The sequence below is a fragment of the Pezoporus flaviventris genome, unplaced genomic scaffold (assembly GCF_033815535.1).
Source record: "Pezoporus flaviventris isolate CSIRO_AGI_PZ_B2104156 unplaced genomic scaffold, CSIRO_AGI_Pfla_v1 ptg000097l, whole genome shotgun sequence".
In the NCBI taxonomy this organism is placed as follows: Eukaryota; Metazoa; Chordata; class Aves; order Psittaciformes; family Psittacidae; genus Pezoporus; species Pezoporus flaviventris.
In genome coordinates this window covers 6,839,916-6,851,125 of record NW_026892645.1, presented here as the reverse complement: position 1 = coordinate 6,851,125, position 11,210 = coordinate 6,839,916, and the positions used below count along the sequence as shown (strand labels likewise).

Below are 11,210 nucleotides of genomic sequence, written 5' to 3'. Positions count from 1 at the left end.
GGATGAAATCCAGCAACTCAGAGTGCTGTGCCTGAGGTGTGATGGTGGCATAAGGAGGACAGATGTCACCATCAGCTGAGTGTGGGTCCTCCTTCCCCTCCTGTCCTCAAGTCCCTTCTCTGGGGACCTGCTCAGTATTCAGTTACCCTCCTCCTGTTACGGTTCATAGTGGAATTCCTCCTAAGCTATGTCACACACAATCAAACTGTTCTGCTAATACAAACCAGGTCTCAATAAACTGCCTGGAATTTCACCAGTGTAGCCCTTACTTACACAGCTCTGGCTCAGTTAAACATTTGAATGAACACTCACTTTTAAGTGCTTGCCTAATTTATGCCAACTTACCTCTCCAAGTTCTTTACTTAATAAGAGTTAGACATAACATTCAGCAGAAAAGACTGCCCTTTAGCATTTGTATTGGCTTCTGCACCAAAAAAAAAATCCATTTCCTAACAGTGACAAGTGAGAAAGAAATGCAAGTTTTCTGTAGGTCTTTTTACAGACAGTACCGGAACTGTCAAGGACTATTGATGCACCAGATAAGGATTTCAGAGCATCTGATAACATACATTTCCTTTGGAAGACCCATTGTGGTCATGAAGAAAAATCCAATACAATATCCTCTTCCAGATTCTAGCTTTGCTCTGTGGGTTTCATTGTTAATGACTGCATAAATCCCTGACAAATTATGTCTGTGGGAATGTTACAGACAACAACGGGGAAGCACGCATTGACTGTCTGGCTACCAAAAATGTTCATGTAAGTAGCTGAAAGCTGGGATGAATAAGAAGACACAAAACATCTTAGGACTCTTTTTATAGCTGGATTATCTGACACAATGTCAACTACTTATAGCTGATGTTAAAAACCATTTTTGTGCCCTGGTTCTCCTGTCACATCCAGGGGTGTAATGAAGGAATAATTCTCTCTGAACAAATGTCATTTAAGATCGGATTCAATCCTTTAGGTTTCAGTCCAGCTCTGGTTGCCATCAATGGAAAGACTCCTGCTGAACTTGGAAGGAACAAAAATGCAAAAATCCAAGTGGCATAGATACAAATTATATACATTTATTTTTATTCATTTTAAATAACATTCTTCTGTATAAATTCTGACATATATTCAAATCATACACTTTTTATTTTAGAAATGCATTTGTAAGCATAGCATATGCTTAGGAGACACCTTATTTGGATGCGTAGTAAGACTGATTGGTTTCAGTTGGGAGCAAGTACAGCTTTTAAGGCCCACATTTCTCTTATCCATGCCTCTGACACAAAGAGCAGAGTCCTGTGGGAGCTCATTTTAAAACTTCACTTGACAGAGAAATTTATTTTTATATCTTTTATTTAAAGGAGACTGTGCAACCCCCCCCCCCCCCGTTTCCATTGCATGTAACGTTTAAGATAACGCGGTTGTAGAGCACTGAACTGGCCCAGGACACCCAAAGGATGCTGACTACATCCCCTCCTCCTTCATAAAAGGCTTCCAGCGTGCCAAGTTTGCCTGGTTCAAGGGAATTCTCATTCCAGTGGATGACATCTCCTCCCAGCTCCCTAGGGCTAGTGCTCCACAAAGTTATTCCTAGCTACAGTGGTTCATAAGATTTGAGATCATCTGTTCCCATTAACCCAATCACTCTTTGCATGTCTGTTGCATTCTGTGCTTACCAAATGCTCTCCTAAGTTGTCAGCCATCCAGGCTGCCCCACACCTTTGACATACCATTGCTTTTTGCCCTTTATCCACTCCATTATATCCTCTTGCCTCCAAGTTACTTGACTGTTGAACTCGCCCCATCCAGACCATCTGGGTCCACAGGGCCCTCACGACCCTGAGGATTGTGCCTTGAGAGCTGGTTTCCCACCTTAACCCAGCCCTTACTGTACCTTCTCTATGTTCTACAGCCACTGTACCATGCTATCAACTACCTTTCTTCAGGAGAGCCATACAGCAGCATGCCCACTTAGAAGGAGAAGTATGGTGGCCCTTCAGCAATCCTACATGTATCTGTATTGCCACATCAGCCCTAGAAGTCATCCAGATGCCTGCTTGTCTTGCTAGCTTGAGTAGGACCTCAACAGCCCTGTAAATCCAATTCTGGTTTACCTGCCCACACCCCATTGTGGCATAGGGCAAACCACAACATCTGGGAAGCTTCATGGCAAGTTACAACATGGCAGGTCAGTGGTCCTGGTGTCCTTTAGTACCTTGGCACATGTGTGTTGCTCTGCATCCCCTCAAAATGCAATGTCAACCTAAGCTGATAGAAGATACAACTAGCCCAGCTTTGTCCTCATCTCCTGCAGTGCCCAGGGGACACTGCATGAGTGATGGAGAGAGGGAGGGTCTCATCTCACACCACCAAAATCGAACATGAAGCTGTTTATTCTCTCTTTGCTGAGACATTGATCCCCTTTTTTAAGTGCTGTTCCTCTGTGCCAAAGGCCTGGTTGACTGGAGATGGCTGGGATTTTCCTGCTGAGTCATTTTGCCATCTGACAAGCACTGTCCCAGTGCCACATCCTCGCTGTGCTCCAGTCCCTGCTAAAGAACATCCTGTGCTTTCCTCTGCTGCCCAAACCCAGGCAGCCAGGTCCCCCCTGCCCAGCCAAGCTTCCCATCACATCTGTGGGGACCATCTACATCCTTTCATCCAGATGTGCAACCCAAAGCAGCACAGCTGTACCACCCTCCCTTGCAGACTGACTGTAAGGTATCCTGCCCTCCCCCTCTTCTCAAACCCAGGGCTCAAACACAAAGAATTGAGGGCAATTTGGAGGTCAGAAGCAGCCCAGATGCAAACACCTCCTGCACTGTGGTAGGCACATATTAGGAGGGCTCAGCATCTGAACTCACACTCTGATTTTGAAGATGTTATTTCTACAGCGAGAGAAAACTCAAGGCCTATTTCTGGTACAAAGTAGCCAACAGTAATCCCAAAATGAGGAAGAGGTGTTTTCTCTCTCTACCAAAATATTACGAAAACATTAAAGTGAACAATCCATCCTTCACTTAGCCTGCCAGCATTAGTCTCAGAAGCTAACACTTCCTAAATCACTTTTCCCCACCCTCTGAAGTGATGAAGTGCAAGCGTATCCCTAAATCAGTGCTGCTAAATAGTTACAACTTCCAGGAAATTTTCTGCTCTTCCAAAGTCTGATGAATGACTCAAGAATTAGCAACATCCAGATTTTCTCCTCCACTCCTCCCCTGTTTCATAACTCCAAGTAACATTGCTCTGACTGACATTAGCCAAAGTTATTACCTACACTCCGGGACCTCACCCAGGTCCCATCAGCTCAATCTCACATTCTGCCCTTGCAGTTGCCCTTGACCATCTTCAGCTCTTTCCCTTCTTACTTGGTGTGCCCCATCTTTAAACCAGGCAAGCAAGTTTTTGAGGCAGAAATGGCATGTTTGTGCATGTGTTTGAAGTACCTGTACCCCCCACCCTCCCCAAAAAGTCTCCAATGGTAAGAAAAGCCTCCGTGCAGCACCAGAAAGCAAATAAATAATCACCACATTCTTCCTACCATTTCTCATCTTGAGAAATACCTCCTTTCACCTGGCTCTGAGGATGCATCTGTCAGCTCCTGCTGACCTTTAGCAGGTACTTCATTTATCCTCAGCAGCAATCGTTTGCAGAGCACCAACACACACAGCAATGCAGCTTTAGTTTGAGGTTCCTCATGAGTTAGGCGAGAGGCTTGTTTCACACCCTGCTTAAATGTAATAGTATTGATTTTCATGGGCTGGACCTGGCGCTCACCAGCACAAGGAGGGCACAGTGCCTGCCTTGATGCAGATACCAAGTGAGGAGTGACCTCCCTGTACTCTGCTGCCCGCTGGTTGTTCTCCCCCTAACAGTCCACCAGCCTCCCACAAAAATCAGGGGAACCAGGGACACAGCTGATTCCCCATCACCACCACCTTGTGCTATGTACATTTCCAGAAAGCCTCAGTGCATTTTTAGCTTTTAAGCCTAGAAGCTCTTCAGCTGAAAGCCATTCCCATCCAAATCCAGATGTTGTTGCTTTTGCCCTCCAGGAGGCTGCTTTCAGCTCTCTGACATGTCTCCCCTATCACTGTGTCAGTGCAGGACAGATGGGAATGAGATCCACTCACACCACGAGCAGCCGCTCTGGAGAAGCTCAGCCATCGAGATCAGGCTCTCAGTGCATTCATGACAGTGTATTTGCATTTTGTATGGAGATTTAAAAGCAAGTAACAGAATGGTACATCCAATTTTTGGACACTTACTAGGCCCTAAGTCATGGCAACACTGGTATTCACTCTATATTTAAAGGAATGGGGAAATCAAACAGATGCAAGTAGGGAGCACTCACACGTTCTCTAAAAAAGAAAGTTAGTCAATGACACTAGAAGAAAAGCTTCAAGCAGTCAGTGTTTGCCAGAGTCCCAGCTCCAACAATATTGCCATCTAATTTACAGTATTTTAAACAACCCTCAGGTTGTTTCCGTTTTAAACAACGCCACTAACCGCTGTACAGTTAAAATCTAGAAGAGAAAATATGACTTGGGGGATAGGGGAGGTTCATGGGTTTGTTGGGGGGGGTTTTTTGGTTGGTTGGTTGTCTATTTTTGTACAAATAATTACAAATACAATTCCAAGAAGATATATTACATTTTATATACAGAACACACCATTGCTATCAGGGTAGGGTATTAAGCCTAGCTTTTCTTTTTACACGGCAACCCTGAGATGTCTTTGTCGTCTTCCCTTGCACAGAAACTATACAAGTTCATTAACTCCTTCTAGAAAAACCAAAATGGATTGCTATGTTTTAATAGCATCATCACCCTGTATAAATACTCCGAAATGGAAAAGCTTTGTCTCTTCCCTAACTCCAATGTTTTAATTCTTTATTTTTCCCCTGTTTCCCTGCTTAGTGGAAACTCATAATGGTGACTTTTTTTAAGTGTGCACCTCACTCCTCTACTTGCCTTTTGGTATTGCAGTGAACGTCTCCCTTTCTCTTTTTGTCCTCCTTTATAAACACATTTATATCAGGAACTAAAATGAAGCCTTTCCTGAATATCCACTGTTAATTCATGAGCTACTTCTCAAACTAAAGGATGAAGACATAAGTGTTAGGTTGGCTGGATATCAAGTAGCTTTTGATGAGTCATGGGTAGTGCTTTCTCCACCCTACCACTTCTTCATAAGAAAGATATTTCAGATCAGCATCATCAAGCCTTTAACAACAGTGAACTCTGTGGATCTTGATGGAGAGCAGGCCACTGAATGCACTTCACCGTATTACCTGAAATTCAGATGTACTACGCTTTTTCCTGTTCACCTGCAAGCTACAGCATTCCCAGAATAAGAGTATCTGAAGAGCAAATTCCTCTGCTTGGAGCCTTGGCACGGATTCCTGATATCCCTTCAACAAGCCCCATAACTTTTCCAAGCCAACTTTGGAATAGCTGGATCACTGCTTTTAAGCTTTATAGTTATGCATGGGAGTCGTCAGCGTTAGCTGTCCATTCGGTGCAACTTCATTCCCATCATCTTCCAACAGCCCCGAAACGTCAGCGTTGGGAATGCTGTCATGGTAGCTGCTGAAACTGATGTTGTCCTCTTTGAGTTCAATGGTCCAAAAAGGAGCGTTGAGTTTTCTGTTCTGATACTCACGGTACATGTAGACAGCACCCACAAAGCCCATTAGTAGGACCACAACAATGATGATAACTGTCAAGATAATGATGTTAAACTGAGTCCAGGACACGTCTGCAAAAGCAGAAGTGCTGTTGTCAGAGGAACTCATGGGAAATAGCATCTGTATAGTTGTTGGTGACAACGTACTGTTTATCACTGCAGTTGGAAAGGATGTTGCCTGGGTGGCATTTGGAGCAGATGTTGTGAACTCCCCGGTTTCTGGCCCAAGAGTGGCTTCTACAAAACAAATGAAAAATGGTCAATAAAAGCTAAGATGGAGTTAAGCATAAACATAAGAGATTTGACATTTATATCACAGTTATTAGGGCAATAAAGTCTAAACTCTTAAAGCTGGTATGTTTTCGCAATAGCTTACAAAAACAGCCAGGGTTGGGTTTTTTTAAGTAATCCTGTGTGTTAAGTAAGTGCTCACTGGCTGCAGCATCCCTATGTAAAATCTGGGCATGGAGGGGTAGTGCAGTAGCCAAGATTCAGTGTTAGATACATTCACAAATCTCACAGCAACCCCCAGTCTGCATAACTAGAAGCAAAAAGTAACCATATCATCCCCCTAAAACAACTATGGATGTTCCCATGAAACTTCTGAGCACAGCAGAAGCCAGTTTGGATCCTGGTCTGATTTCAGCTGCTGGCATTTGTCCACGCATGAAGGATGAGAACATGGGAACTATCAGACTGTGCCACAAGCTCAGTCTTCCTCTGCAGCCTGTTCCCAGGCACAAAACAGCCAAGAACCTGCTTTGTTTCCAGCAATGGGATAACTCCCTTCTCAGACCTAGGAGTCAGCAACACGTTAACACTGGACATCTCACAAGTGGGATGCAAATTCATTACACCTTTAAACCAATTGAGCTCTAGGCCTCAGAAAGCATGATAAAAGCCTGAGTATTAGGCTCCCAAACACAACTAAAAGAGCATCTTTTCACAGGAATAACCTGATCTATTTTAGGTTCTCAAGTCCAGGCAACAAGAACCCTCCAGAGGCTGAAGTGTCAATCAACCAAAGTGTTCTCTACACCTATTGCTCCACAGGACTCTCTGCACCCTATTTCCCACTCTCTTCCATTTCTCTTTGTCCTATTAGAAATGCAACTTTATTTTAAACCCACTTACAGCTGCAGCAATTACAGCTGATGGTGCTGTTGTATTGATCCAGCTCTCCCAAAGAGAATGTCTACTAATTATGACTGAGGAGAGTCACTTCCAGAGGACTAATTTTGCACTAAGCTGCATCTCCAATGGCAACAGGAGCTGGAAATACTCAGCGCATCTCTTACCACAGGCCCTCAGGGGAACTCCCACGAGTTAACTTTGGACTGCCACGTTCCCAGCTCAGGCAATGAAGAAACTCCTATGAAGGGGGCATCACACACCTAATTTAGCCTCCTGTTCAGAGTCTCCTCCCTGGAGGAGTTCCTCTGTTCTCTGCAGGTCCTGCCTAAGGTTGATAAGGATATTCAGGATGCTGAATGCCACAAAGGCATATTTCTCTATGGGATCACAGGCAGAATTTTGCAGTAGGAAGCAACGTGACAGGAGCAAGAGGTTCCTGGATACAGCTTTGAGAGAAGGGCACGAGGAATTCAGTCATCCTTTCCAAATTCCTGTATTAACACTCAATTCTTGGCAAACCCTGGCTTGGTAGCTATAATTAGAAATAAAACCCCAGAACGGAGACAATGGCTGATTCACCAGCAAGGAAACAGGACTTTGCTGGGCTTTATTTGCGAGTCAGCATCAGCTCAGCGCTGGCAGGGGGACACGGGTGAAAACACTTCCTGGAACCGACGGTAACGTCATGGTGCAACAGTGCCCTGCTCTGAGCACGGGCTGTCGCTTTGAGCTGTGACACAGCCATGCCTGTTCCTGCTCACCAGGACTGTGCCAACCCTCCAGATGTCCACAAGCAGCTCCTTGAGAGCGGCAGATGTTCAGTCAATGGGCTGCTTTGGCAGCTTTGACATGAGCGTCATATCCAGCTGCCTGATTGAAATGCAGGCCCTGCAAAGCTTCTGCTATGTCCCACAGTGAATGAGCCCCAGCAGGAGCCAGGCCTGTGCCAGCAGTCCCTGTGCCAGCTCTCAGGGATGGCTGTGATGCTGAGCTGGGTGGCACGGGGCCACTCTGCACCACTGAGTCCTTGCTGCTTTGCTTCACCAGAAACACCAATCACCCACAGGTCTAAAACACTAACTTGGCTCTAAAACACTGACTTGGGTCATCCCACACATCCTTTGGGTATTCTCTCCACCAGCCCTGAAAGCACCAAAATCTTGGTCAGGTTTAAGACTCTGTAGATACTGGAGGTTGGGTTTAGCTTTATGCTGGCTTGTTTCAACTGCAAGCATTTAAATAGAGACTTAAATCATCATCTGGGTGATGATTCTGCTCTAGAAGCCACTCAAAACTAGGCTATTCAAACGCACTAGTGGCTTATGAAGATCTTAACCAAAAAGTGGTTAAAACACAGTACCTCTGTGTGTCAATTTGAGGCAAATTGTGTGTAAGAAACTGGAAAGAAACTGTGTGCCTCTTTAGTTACTTAATAAGAAAGGGGAAAAGGGGTACCAAGGAAACAGGAAGGCTAGAGGAGTGTGTCCCACTCCCTTTGAACGGGTTCATCCCTTCCCTACATCAGAATTGGCTATAACAATGCCATTAAAATCAAACTGAATGGTGAAAGGTACAAGTCTCCAAGCCAAGCCATACTCATGGATTTTAATGCAGCAGAGTCATGCAGCTCTCTGCATAGAGGGCTGTGCAGGGGGACATAATGGGTGAGACGATGCAAAAGTGCCATTTCCAGCCTTGTAACGGTACAGTGCCAGGTAATGAGCATTCAACTTTTCTGTATTGATCATCTCTCTGAGCAGAGCGGGATGCTGTGATTGCACCTCCAGAGAGCAGCATGGGAGTGACAACCACATTAGCTCCTAACAGAAGATCTGAATTAAATCTCTGCTGGTGACAAGGACAAATTCAGGCCCAAATACTTTCCCAGACTCTTAGGTTCTCTTATCTAATCCATAACACCAGTAACATTTCCATGCATGGAGCTGGAGATCCACCTTGTGGACCAAACTCCTGATAACCACTGAAGGAGCAACTTAAGAACCATTTTCTCTCATTTTACTATGAGTCCTCATGTTGTGCAGTGGCTTCTCTAAGTGCCGGAGCCAATTTGTGTCAGAGATGCTACGTGCAGTGTCTTGGATGTGGATTGAAGACTGATGAGAGACTCCCAGAGTGGATACCAGTAAATTCTGGGGTTGACTCTCTGATACCTAAATTTGGCCCAAATAATGTCTGCAGAGTATGAGGAGTGACAAGATTCATTCTAAACACCCTTTCTAGGGAACTAGGCAGTGCTGTTGGATGGACCGGTCAAGAAGAACAATTCACTGGGCACTAAGATCATGTATATCAAGCAATGGAAATCTGAAAACCTACATGTAAATATACTGCAAACAGCTTGTTCACTAGAGGTGCCTGCTGCAGTCTGGGATTCAGGGAGGGTACAGAGGTAAATCTCAATCAGATTTCAAAGCCAGTAGGCAACAACATGGTCTGGTTTTCTTCCCTGTAACACAGGCTAGACAAATCTAAACCAACCTGAACAATAAACAACATTCATAGCAGCCTTCCAGTATCTGAAGGGGGACACAACGATGCCAAGGAAGGACTGTTTATCAGGGACTGTAGCAACAGGACAAGGGTGATGGGTTTAAACTGAAAAAGAGGAATTTCAGGTGAGATGTAAGGAAGAGGCTCTTTGCTGTGAGGGTGGTGAGGCATCCCTGCCTATGAGGGGTTTGGAACTGAGTGATCTTAAGGTCCTTTCCAACCCAAACCATTCTGTGATTCTATGATCCCCTTTCCCAGCCTTCAGGAGGAGTGTGTTCTACCTTTCTTGGTGCAGTTGGTCCCGTCGGGGTCTCGGATGTAGCCATCCTCACACCGCTCGCAGTGGAAGCCGGCGGTGTGGTACAGGCAGCCGATGCACTCCCCGCTGTCCGGCCGGCACACGCTGGGCGACTGCACTGGGTCCACGTTCCCGTTGCACTTACACGTCACGCAGATGCTGTCAGAGTTGTAGTAGCCGTTGTCACAGCGGTTGCAGTTCGGGCCAGTGTACCCAGTTTTGCACCTGTCACACCTTGGGGCACTTTCACCATGATCTAGAGAATACAGAAAGCAAACAGGGGATGCATCATACCCCCTGGAGAGAAACACCCGCTCTGGGGTTTGTTCTTAGGGACATGACCACAAGCCACTGTGACAAAAAAAATCAGCCATTGAGTATTAATCTCAGATTTTAAGCTGAAAATACAACTTTTGACCTGCAGCATTTTCTTTGTCCCTAGGGGTTTCTGATGCCTTGTACCAGCATCACAGAGCACGCTCAGCATGGTGCTAAGCAAACAGATGATTACTCCTGAGCATTCCCATCTCAAACAGCCAATTTCAGCAAACAGCTGGAACTATATCAGGGGTGTTAGGAATCTGCAGGAACTTTTGGGGCTATACAAAGCCAGAGGTGGCTTGATTGTAAAACTGATTGAAGAAATATCAAAAAAAGCCTTATGTTTATTACAGCTATAACTTCTCTTAATTACATGAAAACAGAGCAGAAACACACTCCTGATGCCCTCCACTGCACAGCTTCTCTCACAAGAGGCAACACAAGCACCAGGGATGCATCGTGCCAAGCGCTGCTTCCACAAGGTGCTCTGGCTCCCACAGACAGGTTCATGGGCTATAAACCCCTTGCTAGGCTGATGCACACTGAGTGGCAACCTAATTGTAAAGCACTACATTCATTATCTGAGGAGTGGGACCGAAGGGAAAAAGCCTTACGTATGCGACACGTTCCAGTCGATGCCACGGTGGAGCACGGGCAGCGATGGCAGGAGTGGGCAGGATGGGTGCTTCTGTAGAATCCCTCCTTGCAGAGCTCGCAGTGGTTCCCCTCAGTGTTCCCCTGGCAGTGCAGGCAGATGCCTGGGGAAGGGACAGGAGCACAAGCAACCACTGAGGAGCAGGAACTGGAGTGGAACATTTGGAGCATGAATCCGCATGGAGCACCCTCAATTATCAGAGTTCACAGGTGATTTTTGGATGCCCTCTGGCCAAAACATGATCCTGGCCTCTTACGACCTCATCCCTACTCCATATGCACACACATATAATGTGAAAAAGTAGGCAGCCCCAGAAGAGAGGCATGCAGCTCCTCACTGAAAGGTCAGCGCAGGTAAACACATGCTATCAATATTAAATGGTCCTCAAGGAAAGGGGTTTCAGTTTGCATTTGATTCCATCAGTGAGATGGAATCCTGAGGCTTCAATCCCCCACTCCCACGAGGGGTCCCTCCAGTTCATTGCCTTCTTTTTGTGCACAACCTCTTCCTACACCTTAGACCTGGTGGTTGGGGTAAGGAAGTGCTGCTCTCCTGCTTTGGGGGCAGATGGCTCCATCCCATCCATGCAGCTCTAGCTCCTCCATCCCC

The 11,210-nt window shown here is 45.8% G+C and overlaps 1 protein-coding gene across 1 annotated transcript in view; it reads right to left on the bottom strand.

Moving 5' to 3' along the window:
• Positions 1-1,045: 1,045 nt before the first annotated feature.
• Positions 1,046-11,210, bottom strand: part of MEGF9 (multiple EGF like domains 9) — a 61,957-nt gene continuing 51,792 nt past the window's right edge. The window contains exons 7-9 of the mRNA XM_061477118.1: positions 10,561-10,704; positions 9,609-9,881; positions 1,046-5,919 (exon numbers count right to left, since the gene is read on the bottom strand). Coding sequence (XP_061333102.1) covers positions 5,465-5,919; positions 9,609-9,881; positions 10,561-10,704 — 872 coding nt within the window. The 3' untranslated portion in view covers positions 1,046-5,464. The remainder of the gene's footprint in view (positions 5,920-9,608; positions 9,882-10,560; positions 10,705-11,210) is intronic.